At 34.8% G+C, this 23773-nt stretch overlaps 1 protein-coding gene and 1 pseudogene across 1 annotated transcript; both read right to left on the bottom strand.

The window, feature by feature from the left end:
* Window positions 1–2828: 2828 nt before the first annotated feature.
* LOC111390374 (uncharacterized protein At5g41620-like) lies at window positions 2829–6891 on the bottom strand. The gene is made up of 3 exons (XM_023015416.1): window positions 6345–6891; window positions 4933–5046; window positions 2829–4602 (listed from the first exon to the last, which is right to left on the bottom strand). Exons 1-3 carry the CDS (start codon window positions 6669–6671, stop codon window positions 3250–3252), a joined length of 1794 nt encoding a protein of 597 aa, XP_022871184.1. The 5' UTR covers window positions 6672–6891; the 3' UTR covers window positions 2829–3249.
* Window positions 6892–7225: 334 nt separating this feature from the next.
* Window positions 7226–16030, bottom strand: LOC111390379 (annotated as a pseudogene).
* Window positions 16031–23773: the final 7743 nt, after the last annotated feature.

Here is a 23773-nt window from a genome sequence, read left to right as displayed (position 1 = left end):
TTCCCCTTTTTTTTTATAAAAATAAAAGTTTTTTTTTTTTTTTTTTTCCCCCCCCCCCCCCCCCCCACTTTTTTTTTCTTTGGCAAAAATAAGAAAATTTCGATAAGAATAAATAAGTTCTCAGAAATTATAAAATTGGGCTTTTTTCTTTTCATTAAATTTATGGATCTCATCCTTTTATTATAAGAAATTACAACTTAAAAAACTATCTTGTAATCCTACTAAAGTATGCTTCTCAATCTTTAAATACTTCGGTCAATCATTGCAATGATTCTATTGCGTTCGAGAATGATAAGGGGTTATTTAAGCCCATTTTTATCATAAAATGAATTTTGAAATAATGATATGATGGAGAATGTTTGGTTCAAATGTAAGAAAAAAGTTTTGAATTTACGTGTAATATTATTTTATTGAAAAATATGATTGAAATTATGTCAAATCACTATTGAAAAATGTATTTTGATGAAAAAACGAAGTTCAAACAAGGGCCAAGTTGAAGTCTGACATGAAGAACGAAAACTTATAAATACTCTGGACACGTATCCTTATTTAAATAGTTAGATAATCTCTAAATGATCAAAACGTGATTTCTTAGAATTCATTCCTAGATGAAGAGCAAAACATCGTTAATGAGATCATGTCAGCCCTTTTTGTAAGTATGAATATAACTAATGACTTTGACCATCTTAAGGTTGTAGAAAACAACAAAACAAAGATGAAGAATGGAGGAGAAAGAGAGAAAATCGATTGATAGCAACCTCCAAACTTGGTTGCATAATGTAAGATTATAATGGTTTATATAGTGCAAAACTAAGGAAACATAATAAGACTAAACTACCCTTAACGTAATTAACTTATTACTTTAACATCCCCCTCAAACTCACGATGCTACGACAAGGAGCAACGAGAGTTTGACCAACAAAAAGCGTAAATGATAAATCGAATTTGATTTCATGGCAAAGTCTACAAGCTGCAACGACGGAGAGCAATGAAAAGTAGGGAAATGATGCCGAACTGTAGATAACCAACGAAACCACACAATCTTAGTTAAACCCACTGTAGATAACCAACGAAACCACACAATCTCAACTAAACCAAACGGATGCAAATTTCAAATTCCAAGTGAACTTGACATATCAATTTCAAGAATTGACTATGCCAAATTCCAAACTTCAGATAGACTGGACAAATAACTGACTATGTCAAATTTCAAACTCCAGATAGACTGGGCAAACAAAATTTCTAATCCCATAAATTGGGCAAACAAACAAAATTTCCAAATCTCGTGAACCGGGCATCAATGAAAATTTCAATCCCACAAACTGGGCACAAATTTCATATTCAAGCTCGACAAATGCCAAATTTAAGGCAACCACAGCTAATATCACATCCCCATCTTTCTCGTCACAATGAACTCATCAAAATCAGCATAGCAACAATATCCCAAATTTCAAACTTTAGCTCCTCTTCTCCATCCATCCATCCATTGAAAGCCCAAATAAAACTCAAGCCCAACCGTCAGCCCAATTGCTCAAAAATAGGTTAACCTAAAACATATACTACAGGCTACAGCCCATATGCCATATAACAAAATACCCAATTAAATTACTAGCTCATTAGCCCAATAACCACCCCAACAGGCCCAACTAACCAATCCACTAAACCACAAACGCATAAATTTAGGCCCAACAAAAAAACAACCCATAACTAACCAGCCCAAGTATTATCAACTGGCCCAATCTACAACTTTGGCTCATTTCGGCAAACCCATCAACCCGGCTAGCCAACATAAACAAATCCATATTTTATTAACCAAAACCCACATATCATAGACCCAATTTCACACTCCAGCAGTCCAGTACCCATAACCCACGAAACCAAACCTGGCCCAATCTCCCCAACTTCATCTTCAAGCACGACAATGAAGCATAATCCGATCTAGGAGCCCTAGCAAGGCACATTAATGCTATACTACTACAATCATCTTCTCTCTTCTATCCCAATTCCATTTCCTCCACAACCAAACAATTGAAAGATGTTCTATTAGCACTATGAGAAGTACTTGCCAATCTTTTCGACTATTGGTTTTTATAATCCATGCTACCAATTTACTTGAAACAAATTAAGAAATCAATCAAATCCCAGAAGGAAAAACCTCTCAGACTACAATTTTGCTGAATCGTTTTTCTCCTCGTTTCTTTTTCCGACTTTATGCCCCAGTTATCAGAATATCCTTTCCCAATATCCAGGAGACAATTTCTGTCTTCGAAGAACACCTTTTTTCTACCTATAATTTTAACCATTAATGTATCAATCCAAAAACTATTTTCCTATATAAAAAATCATCACCCTCTGCCTTCAAACTAAGACCTTTATTTAAACTCTGTAAATTGATTATACCCGTATCACCCCAAAGCAAAAACAAATAAAAACTTCCAACAAAATTTCAAATCTTCTTCGACAAAAGCAAGATCATATTTTTTTTCCAACTTATTTCTCAACTTTTCACGAGATAGATAATGATGTGATATGACACGCAACAAATGTAACTGTAAGCAGATAAATTTTTCAGAAAGAAATCCAAAGATTAGGATCCAAACCGGGCTTCAATATTTTTATAGGATGGTATAGAACAGTCGACATCATCCCAGCCAGCCATATGACAGAGTCGGTTAACCTAATAAGTTTTGACTACCAGACGAGCGGCACAAGGCCGCTCGCCGAAGAATGACACCTTGCAAGTTTAACCCAAAATCAAACCCGCTCTAATACCATCTAGAAAACAACAAACCAAAGATGAAGAACAGAGGAGAAAGAGAGAAAACCGATTGATAGCAGCCTCCAAACTTGATTGCATAATGTAAGATTACAATGGTTTATATAGTGCAAAACTAAGGAAACATAATAAGACTAAACTACCCGTAACCTAATTAACTTATTACTTTAACAAAGGTGACACTTTTGGAGACGTCAAGAAGATCGTATCCTTGAAATAACTAATTCGACACATATCTGTCCAAAACAGCAGAAAACGTTAACTACATATTCTTGACAAAATTATCATAGAGCCAAAAATGTTATTACATAAAATCTCTCTACTACAAGATCCTGCAAGGTGTAACAAGTTTTTTTACCACAGTGACTAGGAGATAGGACATGGATTCGATCACTTCCTACAACCATGTACAGAGAGAGGTTATTCTCATTTACAGTTTCAACAACTCTTTTGAGTATGTATCATGTTGTAGTTTAGCCGGCTTGAGACAAACCTTTGGAAACTTGAGCACAAGGTTGTTGACCCTCTAACCGTGCTTCCAGCAACTTCGCCTGCAAAGTATTTGGCTTGAAGCTTCGAGGCCATCTCGAGAAAGATACCGACGTGTTGGGATCTGCAGCTTTTACCTCGGACGTCCACTTTAGCACGGGACTGGAAGGACCAGTAAATGTAGAGGGATCAAAAGAACTTTCCATATAATCATTCCCATTATGAAGTTTCTTACCTTCCGATGCCAAAGAAGGATTTCTGATTAAGTCATTTGGCAAATTATTGGTCTTTTCGTCTAGGTTTTCTTTAGCTGGTTCCTCATTCACGTAATGTTGATCGTGCATAACTTGTTCTTCAGACTGCAGTTGCAGTCTGGACGGATCAGAACCCTTGACTTCTCTAGAAACTACCTTTTTCTTTATCGGTTTTGATTTTTCTGTTGATTTCAGACGACTGTCTGAAATGATTTCTGCTGGTTGCTTGGCGCTGTCATTTCCTTGCTTCAAACTTACCACTTTATTGAATTGAGATTCTGAAGAACGCCTGCATAAGTTACTTTCCCTTGGCTTTTCCGTGGATTGAAAATCATTAATTTCAGAATTTCCAGATTGTTTTGCTCGAAGAAAGGTTTCGATTTCAAATCTCAACTTGTCCAAAACTGAAGGTTTTTCTGTAACATCACGAGCATCTGCTAGCTTCATCTGTATTCTTTCATCTAACCAGGCTTCAGAAATATGAAGAATCAATCGATCATTCCCATCCTTTCCAATTTGATTCTCATGAGATTTCTGCCTCGACAACCGTATCTCTTGTTCATAATCTCTTATTCCTTTTGCAAACTCATCACACAGATCTTCTAGCAATATCCGTGCATTTCTCTCCTGTTTAAGTTCGTTCAAAGCATTGGAGAACAAAGATTTCACTTCTGAAAGTTCCAGAGATAGCTTGCAATGAAGATTTTCTGAATGTTTCCTTAATTTTCGTTCGTCCTCTAACTCATGCCCAATGGACTCAAATGCATTTTTCATTTGATGTTGCTCCTTGTATTTCCTCGGAACTTTATCTTCCGTTATTTCCTTCATCAACTCAGCAATTTCCCATTGATCTCTTTTCTTCTCTTGCAGTAATTTTTTAACCCGTGCATTTGAGCGATCCAGTTCCCTTTTCAATGTTTCTATTAAAGTTGTATTTACTGCATGCTTTTCTTCAAGTTTCCAAATCCTATTGAGTACTTTAAGCAACTCAGTGGATGTTTGGAGGCTATAACTTGGCTTGCCTAATTTACCCTTGGAGTCCAAAGAACTATTTGGGGAGCGGGGCGGTCTGTAAGGAGCCATCTGCCAAGAGCAAATGAAGAGAAGTTTGATTCGAATTAGTAAAGATATGGCGAACAAGTTTTCTAACATTGGACCCAAAAGGAAGAGTTTTTTTACAATACAACGGCAACAAATCATTGGATTACAGAGCAGTGAAGTGCACAGAATTGGGAAAAGATAAAAAATAAAAAGATGGAATGTCCAACATTAAATAGAAATAGTGTGTTGTTATTTCCCGCCCATCTACAACTTCATTTCTGCAACTTCATTTCTGAATCTCCACTCATTTTACATAAATAAAACATCACTTTAGAAAACGGACTCATGCAGTTTTGTAGAAAGTTAAAATACCTCCATTGAGCTACAGTAACTAGCAGTGGAATCAGGCTGTTGAACATTATGCCTCTGATCAAGTTGTGTCATTAATGCTGAAACGTGGTTTTTCAAACCACTGCTGCTCGTTGCCTGTCAAAATAGAGGGTAAAGATCAACAAAAAAATATCCAGCCATAAGTCTAGTTGGGCTCCCGTTTCAATAAAACTACAAAAACCCAAAACTCCAACAGTCGATGCATGAATTAACCAGTGGAAGGGTCATATGCATGTAATGTTTCCTATTAGATGGTCAAGAAAGTTTTCTAGTTAGCCATGTGAGAATGTTTACAAATGCAGAAAACCCCTCATGCCGGCCACCTGTCTCCTCAAAAAAGCCATTGGCATTCTTGTGGTAAACAACCCTCATTTCTTCCCGACCATCTTCCTTATAATAACGCTATTAATTGAAAACAGTGTTTTCCAAAGTTTCCTCAGTTTAGAATTGAAGAATCTTTAATTGAGATAAAACTTAGACTTCGCAAATTTCAAAATAATTGTATCCCTAAGTCCAAACAATCATGCTAGTGTGCTTGAAATTTTTTTACACCCTAGTTGACACACACTCACAATAGGAGCGGGTGGAGCGCATTTCTTTGCATTTTTTATTCACATTGGTCGCACGCACGTCCCGCACACATGTGAGAATAGATCATCCAAGGTGTCAAAATTTTTCTGACAACTCTGCTTAATTCAAGCCCAAATCCTAGATCCGTTACTAAGCAATAGAATTGATGAAATATCAAGAAGTTATCGGTTTTTTTCCATTTAGAACCATAGATTTTCCATGTAGAAATATATCTTAATTTAAGTGAAAAGGCTAGTCTAATCCAAAATTTAGAGCCTGTTTGGAAGTAATTTTTTCCTTCAAAAAATTGATTTTTTGATCGTTATTTTACTATTTCAGCCGTCATATTTGATTTATTCTCTCACAAGTGGACCTCACTTCTCTTCTAACGATCAAAAAATCAATTCTCAAAATCACTCCCAAACAGGCTCTTAACCTGTAACACTACAACAACGCACAAGTATAATCAAAATTATACCCAGACTAGCAATTGGAAATGGGAAATTCAACTTAGAACAAGACCAAACATTGAAGAAACAAATTCCCCAATGCACAAACAAGAATATAAAGCGTACTTCTCGAAGTTGGACTACTATCAACCGAGTATCTTGGAAGAAAACGAGGCACAAACGATGTATTTGACAATCAAGTAACCTTACTCACAGCTGCCTTAATTACCACAAAATACTTAAAATTTATACAAAAATAACACAAGTTCATGTTAATTAGACAAAGCACAGACTCATAAATTCAGAAAATAATGAAGCAAGATCCAAATCAATCATATCAAGAATTCAAAATTATAAGATTGCCCAAATTCTTACCTGCTCTGGGGATCTATCAGGGGATTCAGACAACTGCTTTGAAGCCTTAAATTCCTCAAATTTTTGATGATTATCCTTAGTTCCATTTCTGTTCATCTTAACGGTGAGGTGTGGTTGTACCTCCCAAAGATTGGCACCAAGTTTTCTAGCAGAAAGAGTAGTGTTTGGGGGGAAATTGAAATCTTGAACTAGAGAACCATCAGGTTGAATTAACCCAAATTTCCATGTAGGGGATGGAGTACAATTTCCCTCTCTTTTCACCACCGAATTCCCGCCTCTCAACTTTTTCGCTACAAATTCCTCCCTACTTTTCCTTTCCCTCTCCATTTTCCTCCCTCTCTCAATTTTCAAATTCCCTTTTGTTCAAAACCCATAAAGCCTCTCTATTCTCTTGAATATTCTATAACGATAAATATTTCAATCGAACTTGTACACAACAGTCCTATCTCTCTTATTATTCTCTTTTTCAACGCTTTGATTGCATGCAGACATGCTTTGTTCCTCAAAAGGGTTGGCTATGAAGGATAAAAGTAAGTGGCGGGGGGGGGGGGTTGGCGTGGGTGGGATGGATTCTAATCATTTTACTGTATATTTGGGGAAACTTAAAAGGGTAAATTAAGGTTTCACCCTCTACAGTTCATTGGATGCCGTGAAAACTTACACGTGGCACTAACCATAGCCTCCTGAGGTTGGAGCTCCACTGCGGGGTTAGGACAACAGTGTTGGCTTTCGTATGTTTCTTTGTCGCCTTACTTTAGTATTCAAGTATATGTTTATTTAATAAATTAATTTTAATTGCGTTAATCAAATTCCAAATTAATTGTTAGATTTGAATACATCAATTAATTAATTCATAAGCTAATATTTTGTTGAATGAAAAATATTCATATTTTTATATAAATTCTTTTAATATTCTATTGTAACGGTATAACTATGTCCAAATATTTTGTCAATTTATGTTGTAAAACATTAATAATAACACTGGAGGTTCTCAAAATAAATTTTCGATGTACTTTAATTAGTGATGAATATCTCAATTTAACACAAGAAAAATAATAGTTAAACTGTACAGACAAGTACATTAAATAGATTAAATTATGAATTTGAAACTAAGTTTAGGCAACCCTATTCTAATCCATAAATGCGCCAATCCTATCCTACGAAGTAAAAGTTTGTTGAAGAAAATTGTACATACATGAAGTGTGGTCCATGGTCCAACACGTGGTGGTAGCTCAACTGTGCTCAACATCATATGTCCCAATACCCAATTTAGTACTATAGTTAGAGAACATTATTTTTTTATACGAACAAAAGCTAAAGAAGTTTTAATTTTGCATAGTTGATGAGAACTAAAGATCACATTCTTTGGACCACTTGATATCGTGGATCTTGATTGAATCTAATTTTTTAATATCTTTGAGTCTTTTGACATCTATTTGTATAAAATCTAACGTATCTTTTGACCACTTATTATAAATTTTTCATTTTATTTTAAGTGATTGAACAAATTTATCCTTCTGAAATTAAGCATGTGCAATGCATGCGAGCCTTTAACAGACAATCTGAATGGGTATGGGTGGAAAGAACCATTATTGCAAAGGAACTATTGATGTAATGACGCTTTTATAGAAATTGAAAAGATATATCTAGAATCCACACACATCTAATACAATAGGGACTACAAGTGCAAAAAAAGCTGCCGAGCCTGGGGCATGACCTACTCCTTACGCCACCTAAGTTGGACTAATTAATATTAAAAAGTGAAAATTAGGTGGGAACATATTTAGTTGAAGGTGGATGAAGCATTTAAGCTGAAACAAAAATGAAGATTGAATGAATAAAGTTTGTAACGTTTTATATTACCTCACATGTAATTAGAATTTTGTACATAATTTCTTTCATTTTTTTATTTGGTCCAAATAATATTTTTTAAGTAAAATTGCTTGTTCCCTTCTTGGCACGGATAGGTTGCTTGATGTGAGTGATATGGGGAGGGCAATGTGTGGTGAGGGTTGCACTGCTCAACTGCCAAAGATGTTGGGCTGTCAGCTTGGCCAATGTGGTATGGAAGGGGGTGTAGCGTCGGTGGGCTCCTCCATAGATTGGTTAGTTAATACTAAATACTGGTGCAGCTGCTAAAGGAGTCAACTGGGGTTATTGGTGATGGGGGTGGTCACTCGGGATCACTTGGGTGTTGTGATGGTGGCCTTCATGGAGCATGTGGTTGGCTTTCGACTTCTAGCCAAGGCCATTGCACTAAAAGATGCCTCATTCTTTGTGGGAGGTAATGGATTCATGGTCAATGTTGTTGAATGACTCTCTGTGTAGTTAAAGAGTTTGCAATCAAATTTTTACATTTTCAAAAGAATAATGATGTCTAGCAGAATAGTATTGAACACCAATCTAAGTGTCAGCATATCATAGATACTATAAAATGAATATAATTCCTTGTATTTAATCGAACTTGTAATTAATGTCATTAGTTCCGTCATCTAGACCAGTGTTAACGACTGGTTACTCTTTCCAAAATTAGTTATTTTGTCCGTCATTGTAGCAACTTTTAGACTCCAAAATTGACTTTTGCCTCAGTAAAGAAAATATATGTATGGGGATACAAAAACAATGTCTCCTGGGGATGTCAAAGAGATACAATCAACCAAAAAATTGTGTTCCAATGTCAAGCTGGCCTCTTTGATTACAACTAAATGGTCCCTTATTCGAGCGTTACATCAAAGAAAAGGAACAGGAGAAAATCATTCCATGTTCTCCTAGGATTGGACGAGACATCTAACTCAAGAAAAACAGATGTAGCTATCTCGAGTAAGCAAAGCATGACAAATGCATGGATTTTGAAAAATATTCAATAAATACAAATCCCCATAATATAGATTCAATATGCAGCAACAAGAAACAAGAGAAAAAACAAGATTTTCAGGTAGGAAGATTATGAATAGGAAGATCTTCTAGAAACCTCAAGCAAGAACTGCCAAATCTTGAAAAGCACAAAAAAGCCGATAAATACATCCAAAACAAAGATATCAATTTGTATCCACTCCAATTGTATTTTGAATGTAAAGTAGAATAATATTTGCATTGTATATTTGAACAGCCTCATGGCTTCTGCATATCATATAAACCTTTTTCCAAGATATCAAAATCACCATAATTGAACAAAAAGTTGATATAGAAAAAGGCTATAAATCAATTTCTAGATTGTGAGTAAGACCAAATTATATATTCAATGCAGAAGAGATCTATGGAGAAATTTCTAGCATTGGTTCAAAGCAAAAACCAATAAAAAGCTGTAGAGGAAACCTTTTTGTCACGGGGCGCCATTCCATTGCTTCTGGTTAACATCATAAACAAGAAGAGTTGGTGCTCCATAACTCGAGATGTATGAGGTCGTCTGTGTTGTGATTCTCCAATCACGAGAAGAGAATAAAAGAGGAAAAATAATTTTATTTCTACTTGAATAGAATTTACAATGCAGTTTACAAACTAAAAAAAATAAAAACCGTCTCAAAAGACCTCTCTCTTATCTCTCTCTCTCTTTTTTCTCTTCTTTACACTATTTTTCTTCCTCTCAAGGGATTTTTCTTCTCTCTTTTTGGGGTATAAAATTCCTTTTGTGACATCCCTTATTTATAGAGGAATTAGACTACAAACTCTCTCAAATTTATGGTCAGAATTCTGCCATTTAGGTGCTTAATGGATAGTCAAAATTTGTGGGCTGCCTTCTTCATGAAGTAATTAAAATTGTGGCTATGTTCATGCATTAAGGAAAGTTCTAGTTGTCAACCAATCAAGAATTGCGGTTGCAGAATTTTATTTCAAATTGTCTTCTTGCATAGGTGTTTCTTCTCCATTAAGCAATTGAAGTTATGGCTTATTTTCAATTATTTCAAAAGGAAAAAACTGATTTAAAAACCAGTTGGAATTGCAGTTGGAATGCGGCTGGACTTATCAATTCTCCCCCTCCAGTCGCATTTAAATCAATTGTTATTTAACAACCATCCCAGATATGTCTCTGTATGGCTCTAACTTATCTCTTGAAACCACCTTTGTTAATATATCTGCTGGATTCTCATTTGTGTGAATCTTCACCAGTTTTAACAATTGTTGATCCATCACTTCTCTTATCCAATGATAGCGGATGTCGATGTGCTTTGTCCGAGAATGGTATATTGAATTTTTACTTAAGTCTAGAGCACTTTGACTGTCACAATGTATTTTATAATCCTTTTGCTTGATCCCTAGTTCTTGGAGAAATCGCTTTAACCACAACATTTCTTTACCAGCTTCTGTTGCTACAATATATTCTGCTTCTGTTGTAGATAAAACAACACACTTTTGTAGTCTTGACTGCTATGAAACAGCTCCCCCTGAAAAAGTGTAGAGAAATCATGAAGTACATTTTCTACTGTCAAGATCTCCCGTCATATCTGAATCTGTATAACCTTCCAAGATTGGATCAGCTTCCCCGTAGCATAGACATATCTTTGATGTACCTGAGAATCACTTGATCGCCTCCCAATGCTCTCTTTTAGGATTAGAGAGAAAACGACTCGCCATGCCCACTGCATGAGCAATATCTGGTCTTGTGCATACCATGGCATACATTAGGCTTCCAACTGCTGAAGAATAAGGTACCGATGACATCTCCTCTATCTCTTTCTTGGATGAGGGCATGAATTCTTGCTCAACTTGAAGTGGTTGGCCAGTGGAATGCTGACAGGTTTGGCTTTATGCATGTTGAATCGCTTGATCGCTCGTTCAACATACTTCTCCTGAGATAGCCACAACCTTTTATTCTTCCTATCTCGAGTTATGTGCATTCCTAAAGTCTATTGAGTTGGGCCTAAGTCCTTCATGTCGAAGGACTTGGAGAGTTCTTTCTTCGGCTGCCTAATTTTTGTTGCATTTTGTCCGACGATCAACATGTCGTCTACATACAATAGAAGAGCAACGCAATTGCCATCCAAAAAGTGTTGAATATAAACTCACTGAGCTGCAGCTGTTCTTTTATAGCCTTGACTCACCATGAAAGAGTCAAACTTTTTGTACCACTGCCTGGGTGCTTGCTTAAGACCATATAAGCTCTTTTTTAGCTTGCAAACGAAGTTTTCTTTCCCTAAAACTTCAAAACCTTCTGGCTGGTCCATATAAATTTCTTCATATAAATCACCATGAAGAAATGTTGTTTTGACATCCATCTGTTCAAGCTCTAAATTCAGACTGGCTACTAATCCAAGGATAACTCGAATTGAGGCCATTTTTACAATAGGTGAAAAAATCTCGTCAAAGTCAATTCCCTTCTTCTGAAGAAATCCTTTGACTACCAAACAAGCTTTATGTTTTACCACCTTTCCACTGCCATCTTTCTTGAGCTCGAAAATCCATTTATTCCTTAATGTCTTCTTTCCCTTCGGAAGCTCAACTAACTCATATGTTTGATTCTTCTGCAGTGACCCCATCTCATCTTTCATTGCTTGTATCCACTTGTTTTTATCTACATGAGTTTGTGCTTTTTAGAAAGCTCTCAGACTCTCCTTTGTCAGTGAGGAAAAGGTACTCTGATTCTGGATATCTCGTTGATGGAATCCGTCCTCGTTCAAATCTTCTTACCCGTGGATCGTTGATTTTAGGAGATGCATCATCATCTGGTTAAATTGATAGTCCGACAATTTTTGGTGAAGAGGATTGTGACTCCACCTGATCAATATGATCTTCTTCATCCTCCTGCTCTGCTTCCGGCATTTCCACATGCACATCATCATTATCTATGATGAATTGTGCTGGTGTTGTATCTAGAGCAATCTTTTGGGCACCAAAATCGGAATTAGAGGATATTGTGCGCTTTTCGATATCTTCCAATGTCTAGTTTTCATGGAACACTACATCCTTGCTTCTGATGAGCTTCTTTATCTTTGGGTCCCATAATCTGTATCCAAATTTCTCATCTCCATAGGCTATAAAGATGCATGGAGTGATCTTTGCATCTAGCTTTTGTCTTAGCTCCTTGGATGCATGTGCAAAGGCTAAACAGCCAAATAGTCTCAAGTGAAAGTAGGAGGGATATTTACCAGACCTTATTTTCTTCGGCATTTCAAAATTCAACGGTACTGATGGTGATTTGTTGATCAAGTAGCAGGCGGTTCGAACAGCTTCTCCCCAAAATGGCTTTGGAAGCTTAGCCATACTTATCATGCTTTTGATCTTTTCCATGATCGTTTGATTCATCCTCTCGACAACTCCATTATGCTGTGGCGTGCGTGGAACCGTCTTCTCATGTCGAATATCGTATCTCTTGCAATAGGCATCAAACTCTTTGGAAATGTACTCGCCTCCATTATCTGTGCGGAGATACTTCAGTTTCTTTCCTATTTCACGCTCTACAATGGCATGAAATGATTTGAAGTAATCCAATACTTGGTCCTTTGTCTTTAAGAAATAAACCCACACCTTTCAAGAAGCATCATCAATGAATGTTAGAAAATATTTGTTACCGCCTATCGATTCAACCTCCAAGGGACCACAAACATCAGAGTGTATCAGATTGAGCAACTCTGATCGTCTTGTTGAAGAGAAATTGAAGGAGACTCTATCTTGCTTACTAAATAGACAGTGACTGCAAAGATCCAACATAGCTTCCTTGGCAACCGTGATTAGCTCCTTCTTTGTCAAAGTAGACAATCACTTCTCACTCATGTAACCAAGTCTCTGGTGCCACAAATTTTGAGAAGCTTCACGTTCTACTATGTTGAGGCTATCTATATGCATTTTCACATGAGTCTTGTATAAAGTACCACATAAATGTTCTCGAGCGACAACCATGGAGCCTTTCATCATTTTTCATGTGTCATTGCTAAATTGATTGACATAGCTTTGTTTGTCAAGAGCTATCCCTGAAAGTAGATTTAGCCGAAGATCAGGTACATGTCGAGCATCCTTCAAGGTTATTTTACACCCAAGTTTCATTTGTATCTGAACATCACCAATTCCCACAATCTTAGAAGAATTGGTATTTCCCATCTTTACTGAACCAAAGTCGTCGACTTTGTATGTTGTGAAGAAATTTCTGCTTGGAGTGGCATGATAAGATGCTGCAGTATCTATTATCCACTCAATATCTTGGTTTGAGACATGAAGACATGTCTCCTCATGGATGGAGCAGATAGCCACCTCCCCAGAATTAGTGACTAATGTCTCTCCTTCCTTATTTTTCAACTGTAAATTGTTTTGGCCTTGCTCTCGTAGCAATTTTTGGCAATTCTTCTTCAAGTGGCCCTCCATACCAAAATAGTAGCACTTGTAAGTAGGCTTCCTTCCATCTATCGATCAACCCCTACTTTTGCTTCTGCCTCTCTCCCTGCCTTAAACGCCTCCTTGCTGTCTTTTTCGGTTCATTGTGACAAGGGCATGTGATTGGTTCGTGTCTACGTCTTTTCTCCTGGCCTCTTCATTAAATAGGGCATCCTTGACCATAGACATGGTAAGTTTGCCATTGGGGGGCTGAGTTGCTAAGAGATACTACTAATGGCTCCCAACTATCAGAAAGAGAACTTAAAAGTAGTAAAGCTTGTATTTCATCCCCAAGCGACATCTCCACAGATGACAATTGGTTTACCAAGCTTTGAAATTTTTTGGTGTGCTCAACAACTAAAGTTCCACTCTTTAACTTCAGATTCACCAAACGCCTCATCAACAGGGCTTTGTTCCGACCGGTCTTGGCTTGGTACATGTTCTCCGGAATCTTCCAGAGGGCATATGCATCTATCTCCTGTGCCACATGGTGAAAGACACTATGGTCAATCCATTGTCGAATTTGACTGATAATTTTCCTATTTAACTTCTTCCACTCTGCCTCCTCGGTAGGATCGGGGTTTTCACCTTTGGTTTCCAGAGGGTAATACAAATCCTTACAACTGAGGAGGTCTTCCATCCGAGGCCTCCACAGTGTGTAATTAGTGGCAGTGAGCTTGATCATTGCTCCTGATAAAGATTTCTCTATTGACATCTTGGCTTGCAAAAGCTTTATAAAAAAAACGAAGTTGTATAAAAAAAACTACAAGGCCCAATTGATAAACCTCGCTCTGATACCACTTGTTGTGATTCTCTGATCATGATAAGAGAATAAAAGAGGAAAAATAATTTTATTTCTACTTGAATAGAATTTACAACGGAGTTTACAAACTCAAAAAAAAAAAAACCTCTCAAAAGACCTCTCTTTTTTCTCTCTTCTCTACACTATTTTTCTTCCTCTCAAGGGATTTTTCCTCTCTCTTTTTGGGGTATAAAATTCCTTTTGTGACATCCCTTATTTATAGAGGAATTAGGCTACAAACTGCCTCAATTTTATGGCTAGAATTCTGCCATTTAGGTGCTTAATGGACAGTCAAAATTTGTGGGCTGCCTTCTTTATGAAGTAATTAAAATTGTGGCTATGTTCATGCTTTAAGGAAGGTTCTAGTTGTCAACCAATCAAGAATTGTGGCTGGAGAATTTCATTTCAAATTATCTTCTTGCATAAGTGTTTCTTCTCCATTAAGCAATTGAAGTTGTGGCTTATTTTCAACTACTTCAAAAGGAAAAAACCTGATTTAAAAACCAGCTGGAATTGTAGCTAGAATGTGGCTGGACTTATCAGTCTATACCACTACTGGTAAATATATCATCAAATTCTCCAAACCCCTGGAAAGGTTTATGCGACATTCGGGCTATTTCTTGTCACTCCCTTCCATTCAGACTCCAAATCCCAATCCCTTTAATGATGTCGGGTCGATCCTATTTCCCGATTCCTCCAACCATTATAAGCTTTTCTTTCAAGCTCATCAGACGGCCACAAATAAGAGAACATGGCATTGGGATGAAACTCCTCATCAATAAACAATGGGATGATCGGCTTGTGAGGTTATACATGATAAGGCCATGGCGATTCTCAGAACTACCATCCCCAGTCGAGTAAATCAGAAAGTACAAAACTCCATCGCAAATCACACTCTCGTCACCGACTCTCTATCCCATTAAATCCTCTGTCAATGTAGTCACCCATGTCACTACTTTCGAATTATACAAGTGGATCGAGAGACCCCACTAAAAGAAGTTTCCTGGAACTTGTTTAGATTTAACTATTGATATGGTGTAATTGTGTGATATCCTATTAACTGAGATTGCCAATGCACTGTAATCATAGAACTTCAGACCTAGAGGACCATCAACAGCTTTGCAGCTATTAAGTTGCAAACATATAGTTCACTCCTACTATTGTTGTCCATGAAGCAAACTAATCCACGGGGCGAAGTAATGAACCAATTGGATGTCTTAATGCAAGGGAGGTCAATGCCATACCAATATCAGAGGATAGGAGCATACGCATAACCAACTGGTTCATCTGAGCTAGTGAACATAAAGTACCAAGGCTTTTGTGATAGGACACAGGTGAAATTCCATAGAAACCTTTCCGAAGTGACTATCTCGTGCCATCTTTTATACACATAGCCTGCCCTGCTAGCGATTGGGAGATATGCTAATATCTGCTCCAATAGATCATCAAGTAATACCAAATCCATGGAAATTGAAGGAACTTCATTCTTGCTTTCATTAAGCTCTGAAAAGGAATCCAACTCTACAATGCCACTTGCAACATTTTCAACACAATGACTCACCCATAAAGTGTCCCCTTCCATAACAAAAAAGAATTGCATAAATCTTGCCACAAAACATCAAACAAAATTACATCATAACAATTACACGTACTATACTATCCTTGAGCAAAAAAGTCATAAAACGATCTCTTGAATTCCAATATATAATGAGGTTATCAAAATAAAACGTTTTCTAATCAAAAGATGCTACCGACATGATACTTTTACTAAAATATAGAAGAACAAATGATTGATCTTATAGTACGGATACAAGTTTCAATTAAACGAGATCATATACACCTGTCAAGTGGTTTGAGCCACATATGTACCAACATTGCCAAAGAACATAATTCTACACACCATTATTATTATTCCCAATGTGAAAGGTTAAGAAATTTCACACTTCACAATATTAATAAAGCAAACAGATTGTCCCATAAATACAGAAACGTGAGCAATCCAAAATATTCTATTTTTATCACAACAAAATGAAAAATAAAATAATAATAATAATAATAATAATAATAATAATAATAATAATAATAATAATAACCCCCACCAAAAGCAAAAAAAAATGTTAATATCAAAAGAATAAAATTGTTCTTTGTACCTCAAGTGAAAGAATGAAAATAAATCTTTGTACCCCAAGTGAAAGAATGAAAATAGACTTGTATACTATGCCCCCATTTGGAACCCATTAAATTCTATTTCATTACATTCTATTTTTCTCTTTCTTATTTTCAATCACACAATCTTCCATAAAATAATATTACACGTAAATCGATAACTTTTTTTTCTTTTTCAACCACTCATTAAAAAAAACACTATTCCACCCATTTTTATTTATATAAAATGGGGGCCAACAAGCAGATTCGAAGATTTATACTACTGTTACATTTTTATGAGCATTTAAAAGACTAATTAATCACCTGTTTTAGCAATGCCACTTGTGGATTCAAAAGCTCTCTCCGGATACAATAATTTATGATAAACACTAGCCATCATTTGTTGTCCGAATACAATAATATGATTTACAATATAATACAATATACAACACACCTTCTTTTAAGATGTCCAATGCACATTTTACACCGACATCATATAAAAATAAACATCGTGACACCTTAATACTACATAACAAACAAGCCATGAACATGATTGCTCATTCAACTTGTTGCCATTTTGCAAGTTCACTAGAGATCAATAAAACTCAATATTAACGATCTTTTCTTCAATTTCAAGTCAAAGAAAATGTACTCTTTGCAACCCTAGCTAGCTTCCTATTGATATTTGTTACTGCATCGATATATACCCCAACTGCATGTTAATTTATCGCTCTGGTAACCAACAGATTTTGCATAATAGTTGGTGATATTTTATACTATGTTACTCTATACTTAGGCCTAGTACAGAAATACTAGTGTTCTTGCCGAAAACAAGTAAAATTTATGTCTGGTTCTGTCTTTATCCAGTTTCATTTCTGTAAACTGCATCTATTATATACATATGTATACAAATACTGTAGACCTCTTTTTGCATGCATAAATGGACAATAGATACTGAGTCCACTCGCATTCACGCAAGCAAATTTTAGTACGTTTGAACAAGACACTAGTCAACAGAATGTTTCAATTTGAGCGTGGGAGGAACTTTATAATGCAAGACAAAAATGTTCGATTGTTGGTCATGTATATGAGTGGTATTGTATAATAAAAACCAATCAAAAATAAACAAATCCATATCCAAAGTTAAGCATTCAACTCAAACAATCAGAGAATGGTAGAACGAGAGAAGAGATGGAATGTATCTTCAAATGTATAGAGTTGCATTTGTCTTCAAATGATATAGGAGAGAGTATTTATAGTGTTATAAATGAAGTGGTGCCCATTGAATGAATAAACACGTGACTTCATTTCCTTAGCCGAAGCATCCTATCATGAGCATCAACCTAACTTCACTAGCTAGTGACACATTTAATGCTTTTAAAAAGGCAACCACCCTGTGGCCTATACTAATAGGATTTGACATAAATCTCATTACAAAGGTCACATTAATCATTCAAATAAAATTTTATCTACAGGAGATATTTGGAGGAGGTGGGTCACTTCATTTCGAAAGCGAGTTTCAAATTGAGCCTCAAAGTTGCTACCATTACCGCTTTGGCATGAGGGGCTTCAACAACTCTTTATTTATCTTCAGCAACTCTTTATTTATTACTCTACTTCGATAATGAGCTTCGGTCACATGGTGGGCTTCAGTCATCAGAGCTTCTATTTCATCATGTGCTTTATTTTATAATCTTTGACTTTGGTCAAAACATTGATGACGTTGATTGTGGGGGCATAGGACATCGTCCTTGAATAAGCTCCATGTGGGATGCCATGTAGGCTTCATCTGGAGATTCGATGATGAGGCGTAAAACATACTAACACACATTATATTTATGATAGAGCATGATTGTCTCCATTATGCAAATATTTTGTTGGACCCACAAATACTGCACAATAATCTCACTCATTCCTACTTATTTATAAATGAAACGTTCCCTCCATCTTCCAGCTCTGAGGGAACATCTTTGAGCTTGGCAACCTCTTTGTGAATTTTCCTAAACTTGTCCGGGGGCTACTTGGTAAACATTTTATTATGATGAAAGGCACTCTAGCTAGAATAGTTTTAGTGGTCAATCTATGGCTATTTGGGCTGGTAGCACAATTACTCAATTTTCTCAATCCAAAACTAGTTGCACAATTAGACTTTTGTGGAACTATCCGCATCCTTTGGTAATGTATGGTATATCGCAGAACGAACTTATTTTCGTCTATATGTTGTGAGTGCAATTTTTGCAGATATTTTAGTTCGAATGTCCAGATACATTTACTGATTCCTTTAATAAATAATTTAGTGCAAAAATGATATAAATTAGATGTTCCACCTATATAGGCCCCCTTGTTGCATTACTTCATATTATTAAGTGATACTTTTCTTTATGTAGATCTCAAGCAACGTGAAATCTATCCTCATAATATTGTACTTGAAATAATCAACTTAGTTGGTTAACCAAAACAATTATTTAATTAAAATTAGAGTCACTATTACTATTTAATATGTGATGTAACAATTATATGGAATGGGTTTGTTCTAAATGATGACAATCAATTAACCAAAAAGTTATCCACTATATTATTATTTTAATATGCAATATGCAACATGATTTGCCCTTTTTTGTTTTTTTTTTCCTTCCTTTTTTAGTGAATTAATTCTTTTTCTTTATGAAGTTACAAAGAAAACTCCAAGAGAAACAAAGAGGAAGAAAAAGAAGATACTGTGGAATATGCCATTTAACGCTAATCCCAAATAAATACAAAATATATATAAACAATAGATCATCAAAATAATTGGAGCATAATAAATTTCAACTACAGATAAACTATGTTTCCTTGTCACTATGCACAAAGTAGAATTTTGTGTGCACGAGGAGGCTTCTTCTTTTTTTTTTTGGGCAACTTAGTCAATTTTCAAAATGGGGAAGAATTAAAATAGATATTATATTTTACTACGTACATGGATGAGAAAAATAAACCTTTAAGTTGGTAGGTTATATTTATTGCACAGGGGTAAATTAGAAACATTTAGAGGGTGTTTGAGCCGCATTAATTTGGTAATAATACATTCTTGAATTGTGTATTGATAGAAAATGTGTGGTTACAAAATAAGGAAAAGTTTTTGATCTGCGTGTAATATTATTTTACTGAAGAATGTATAGTTGAAATGATGTCAAATCACTATTTAAGAATGTATTTTTTTGAAATAATGTGGCTCAAACAGACCCTTAGTAAAATACTCATTTGTATCCCAATAAATTACATATAGTCCATGAATTGACAACTTACCCATTTAGTGACTTGTGCGGGATTATTCATCTTCCTAGTTTTCAACACAAGAAAGGAGAGTAGAAAATTTCTTTTCTTTTGTCGAAATAGTAATGATATTTTATCTTATTAATAAAAAATTCTTTGACAACTAAATGAATACATATTTTTGTTTAAGTCAAGTCATTATATCAGTTCCATTCACTTGACGAATGAAAATACTAATGTAATAGTTAATAATTTGTGTTTAGATAAAATTTATTTATGTCATGTTATTCGATAGAGCTCGATTGGGAGCATGCCGACTTTAAAATGTTGGCATATAAGCCCTTGTTTGATTTTACAAGAAATAAGCTTCTTCTTCCTTATTTTATTTTATTTATTTTGATAAAATTTGTTAAAATGTGATTAAAAAATTGATAAAATTTTGAATTCAAAAAAATAAATAAATTATCATTAAAATAAATATAAATTTTAAAAAATGAGATCAAACAAGTAATAAAATTACCCGTGTCGTGGTATGCCCATTGCCCACTACATAAGGTCTCTTTCGAACAAGAGAGATGCTACAAGTACAAGGGTTTGTTTTATAGACCCCTGCCAGAACACACACACGCATGGACCCCGGTGTATATATATATTTTTCTCAATGTGGGACCGACCCCTACAGTGAGAGGTCGGTAAGGCTTCTGTGAGAAATGCTCTGTACGCGGAGCATTTCCCTTCGAACAAAGCCCTCTTCTACACATTAGGTAATAACTCATGTCTCACTTCCAATAGTTTATCGTAAAATAATTAAAATAAATGTAAATTTTAAAAAATGAGATCAAACAAGTAATAAAATTAGCCGTGTCGTGGTATGCCCATTGCCCACTACATAAGGTCTCTTTCGAACAAGAGAGATGCTACAAGTACAAGGGTTTGTTTTATAGACCCCTGCCAGAACATACACACGCATGGACCCCGGTGTATATATATATTTTTCTCAATGTGGGACCGACCCCTACAGTGAGAGGTCGGTAAGGCTTCTGTGAGAAATGCTCTGTAGGCGGAGCATTTCCCTTCGAACAAAGCCCTCTTCTACACATTAGGTAATAACTCATGTCTCACTTCCAATAGTTTATCGTAAACTTTTCCAGTAAAAATCATATTTTTTTGTCCTTAGTATTTGATTGAGAAAACTTGCTACATTCATCCTCCACAAGCTACAAATATAAACCCCGTAAATGAAAATTTAAATGAATTCATACATTATTTACATGCCTATTTAGTTATATTAAATATTTACCAAAATTTTGATGAGAGTTTAATTAATTTGAAACACGATTTTAAATATTTATACATCAAAATTGATGATGTTTTCTTTTGAGAAGAACTTTTAAATGACATACGTGTCGCATCTATCACAATTTTTGCTTGCATTCCTACCGGCTAAGTCATATGAATAAAACATATTGTACTCATTTCAGAAATTATACTATAAATATAAATTGAAAAAAGTAATGAGAAAATTTAGAGACTACCTATGGATATTAAAAAAAAATAAAAAAATCTCATAATTTTGTGTCTTTAACTTTACCAATTAAACTAGGATTCTCAGTACTCAGCGATTCATTCATATATTTATAAATTAAAGTTTGAAATTTCAAGAAACTCCTTCAAGGACATTACCTTTTCATCCCCAAAGGTTTTTACCAAACCTTTGTACTTACCGTTTATAACATGTTCAGACCTACAAACTAGGGGCAACAAATATATTGTGCTCAAGTCTCGTCTCTTTTTGTATAAAAATAGTGTACATGTGAGGCATTCAATAGAGAAAATATATCTAGCGTGCATGTGAAGAAATGCATACATATATATACACACTAAGTCAGGGGCGGACGCAAACTTTTTTAGTTATGGGGTACAATCAAACTTTATACAGATCGAATACTTTGTTCTTGATTTTTGAATAATTTATACTTGACTCGAACAAACGCAAAATTAAGTTTAAAAACACATTCCTTTATCAACATTTTGTGCATCATTTTCATCAATTTAATTTCGAACAGTTCTTTTATTAATATTTTGCTGATCACATAAAAATGCATATTTACATTTAAAAAATTTATAGTATATTTGATACAAATAATCAATCTAAGTAATAAAAAGAAAAAACATATAACAATATTTACTATTAATATTCAATGAAATAAATACAATTTGTTAATAAGTCAAATTGTATATAATCATTTAAGACTTATTCTATATACAGAATTTGATAGGAGAAAATGTAAATTTAGGTTCAAAATATAATTAGAAAGTGAAGTAAATGTTATAATCTGTAGAAAAACTATAGATAAATTTTAAAAAAATTAGAAGAGTTAAGTTTTTGATAAAATGTGTGAGTGAGAGAGTCACGATAACGTAAGGAAAAATGAAAAAAATTCAAATCTATTGTGATTTTGTCCCTGTTTGATGGAGATTAAAATCAAGTTTCTAGTAAATTTTGATAAAAATTGAAAATTTATGAATCCCATAAAATATGTTATTAAAACTAAATGTTAATTTTGATTTATACTAAAATTTGGATTTTAATTTATATCAATCTGGGCTTTATTGAAGAAAAAAAATAAATAAATAACCTTGAACCGGCCTTGTGTCCGCCCCTGCACGAAGTCACAAAACATTGATACTTAATTTATGCAAAACACCGATAATATGACAAATCAATTCATTAACAAATTATAAAAAATTTAATTTAAGTACTTTGCACACAAATCATGATGAACCAACCCCTATTGCCAAAACAAAATCACTGCAAAGTCTTCGGTCAAGAAATTATGGGATCAAAATTCATGAACTTTTACTACTCAAACAACTACATGTTTCTTCCATGGCTAGCTGGTTGTATTCAATGACAAAATTAAGTTCGGTGCATGATCGTTAATTCTCATTTTTCTTAGTCTAGTGACATGTTAGGGTGGCATTTGTGTTAGTGGTTGTGATTTGCGGGGTCTTGTGAGATTCACCACATCAAATGGAGTCACTATGTAGATTTGCACAAACAAAAGTTGGGATCTTTCAATGGCTCCACATGTTGCAAGCAATCGATACTGACAACGACTATCTTCATCTTCTTTTTCTTTAAACTATACAAATGGCATCTATTAAAAAGAGACAACATTGGTACATTCCTCACATTTTTATTAAATTAATGGATCCAACAGAGTATGATTAGTCTGGTATACTTAACCTGTCCTTATATTATGTTTTTATGAAAACAACAGCAATAGTTATAATATATAGATAGTCTAGGGATGGTTGAATTCAAGTTTTATTTGCATTTTTTAATAATGTTTGCTGTTTTTATGCATCAAGATGAGAATGTTTTATATGTATATTTAAAGTTTAGTCATACTAGGGAAAAAATGTGGCAAAAATTTAACTAGAGTTTTACAAACTGAAATAACTATAAAGCAATATAATGTGAAGAAAAAAGAAAGTATAAGTGGAGAGGAATATATTTTGGGGAGAGCAATGGAAAACTTGATGAGACAAAGTTCTTCCAATGTTGTATTATCTTCTAATGGATATATTACGAGACATTTTGCTATTAAGTTGTAGAATTAATTATTGTCGTTGTGTTGGAGTTAGTATTGAGGTTAAAAAGAGAGACGTTAAAGAAGATAGAGTGTGCACTTTTCTAGCTTCTTTTTATCATAGTTAATTATTGTAGCGAGGAAAGAGTACGTAGTCTCAAATTAAAGTGAGTATCTATAAATTTTGTATGTTCTTGTGTCTCTTTTATTTCTCTTACTGGTAGAATTAAGATTTCTAATTCTCAACACTTGCAACACATGATGTGGTGATACACAATACAAATATGATTGTATGTTATTATAAATAAAATTTTATTTATTTATTTATTTAT

This window comes from Olea europaea, chromosome 3 (assembly GCF_002742605.1).
Source record: "Olea europaea var. sylvestris chromosome 3, O_europaea_v1, whole genome shotgun sequence".
NCBI classification, from domain to species: Eukaryota; Viridiplantae; Streptophyta; class Magnoliopsida; order Lamiales; family Oleaceae; genus Olea; species Olea europaea.
Note: the sequence above shows the minus strand (reverse complement) of the source record. Positions and strands in the feature narration are given on the sequence as shown.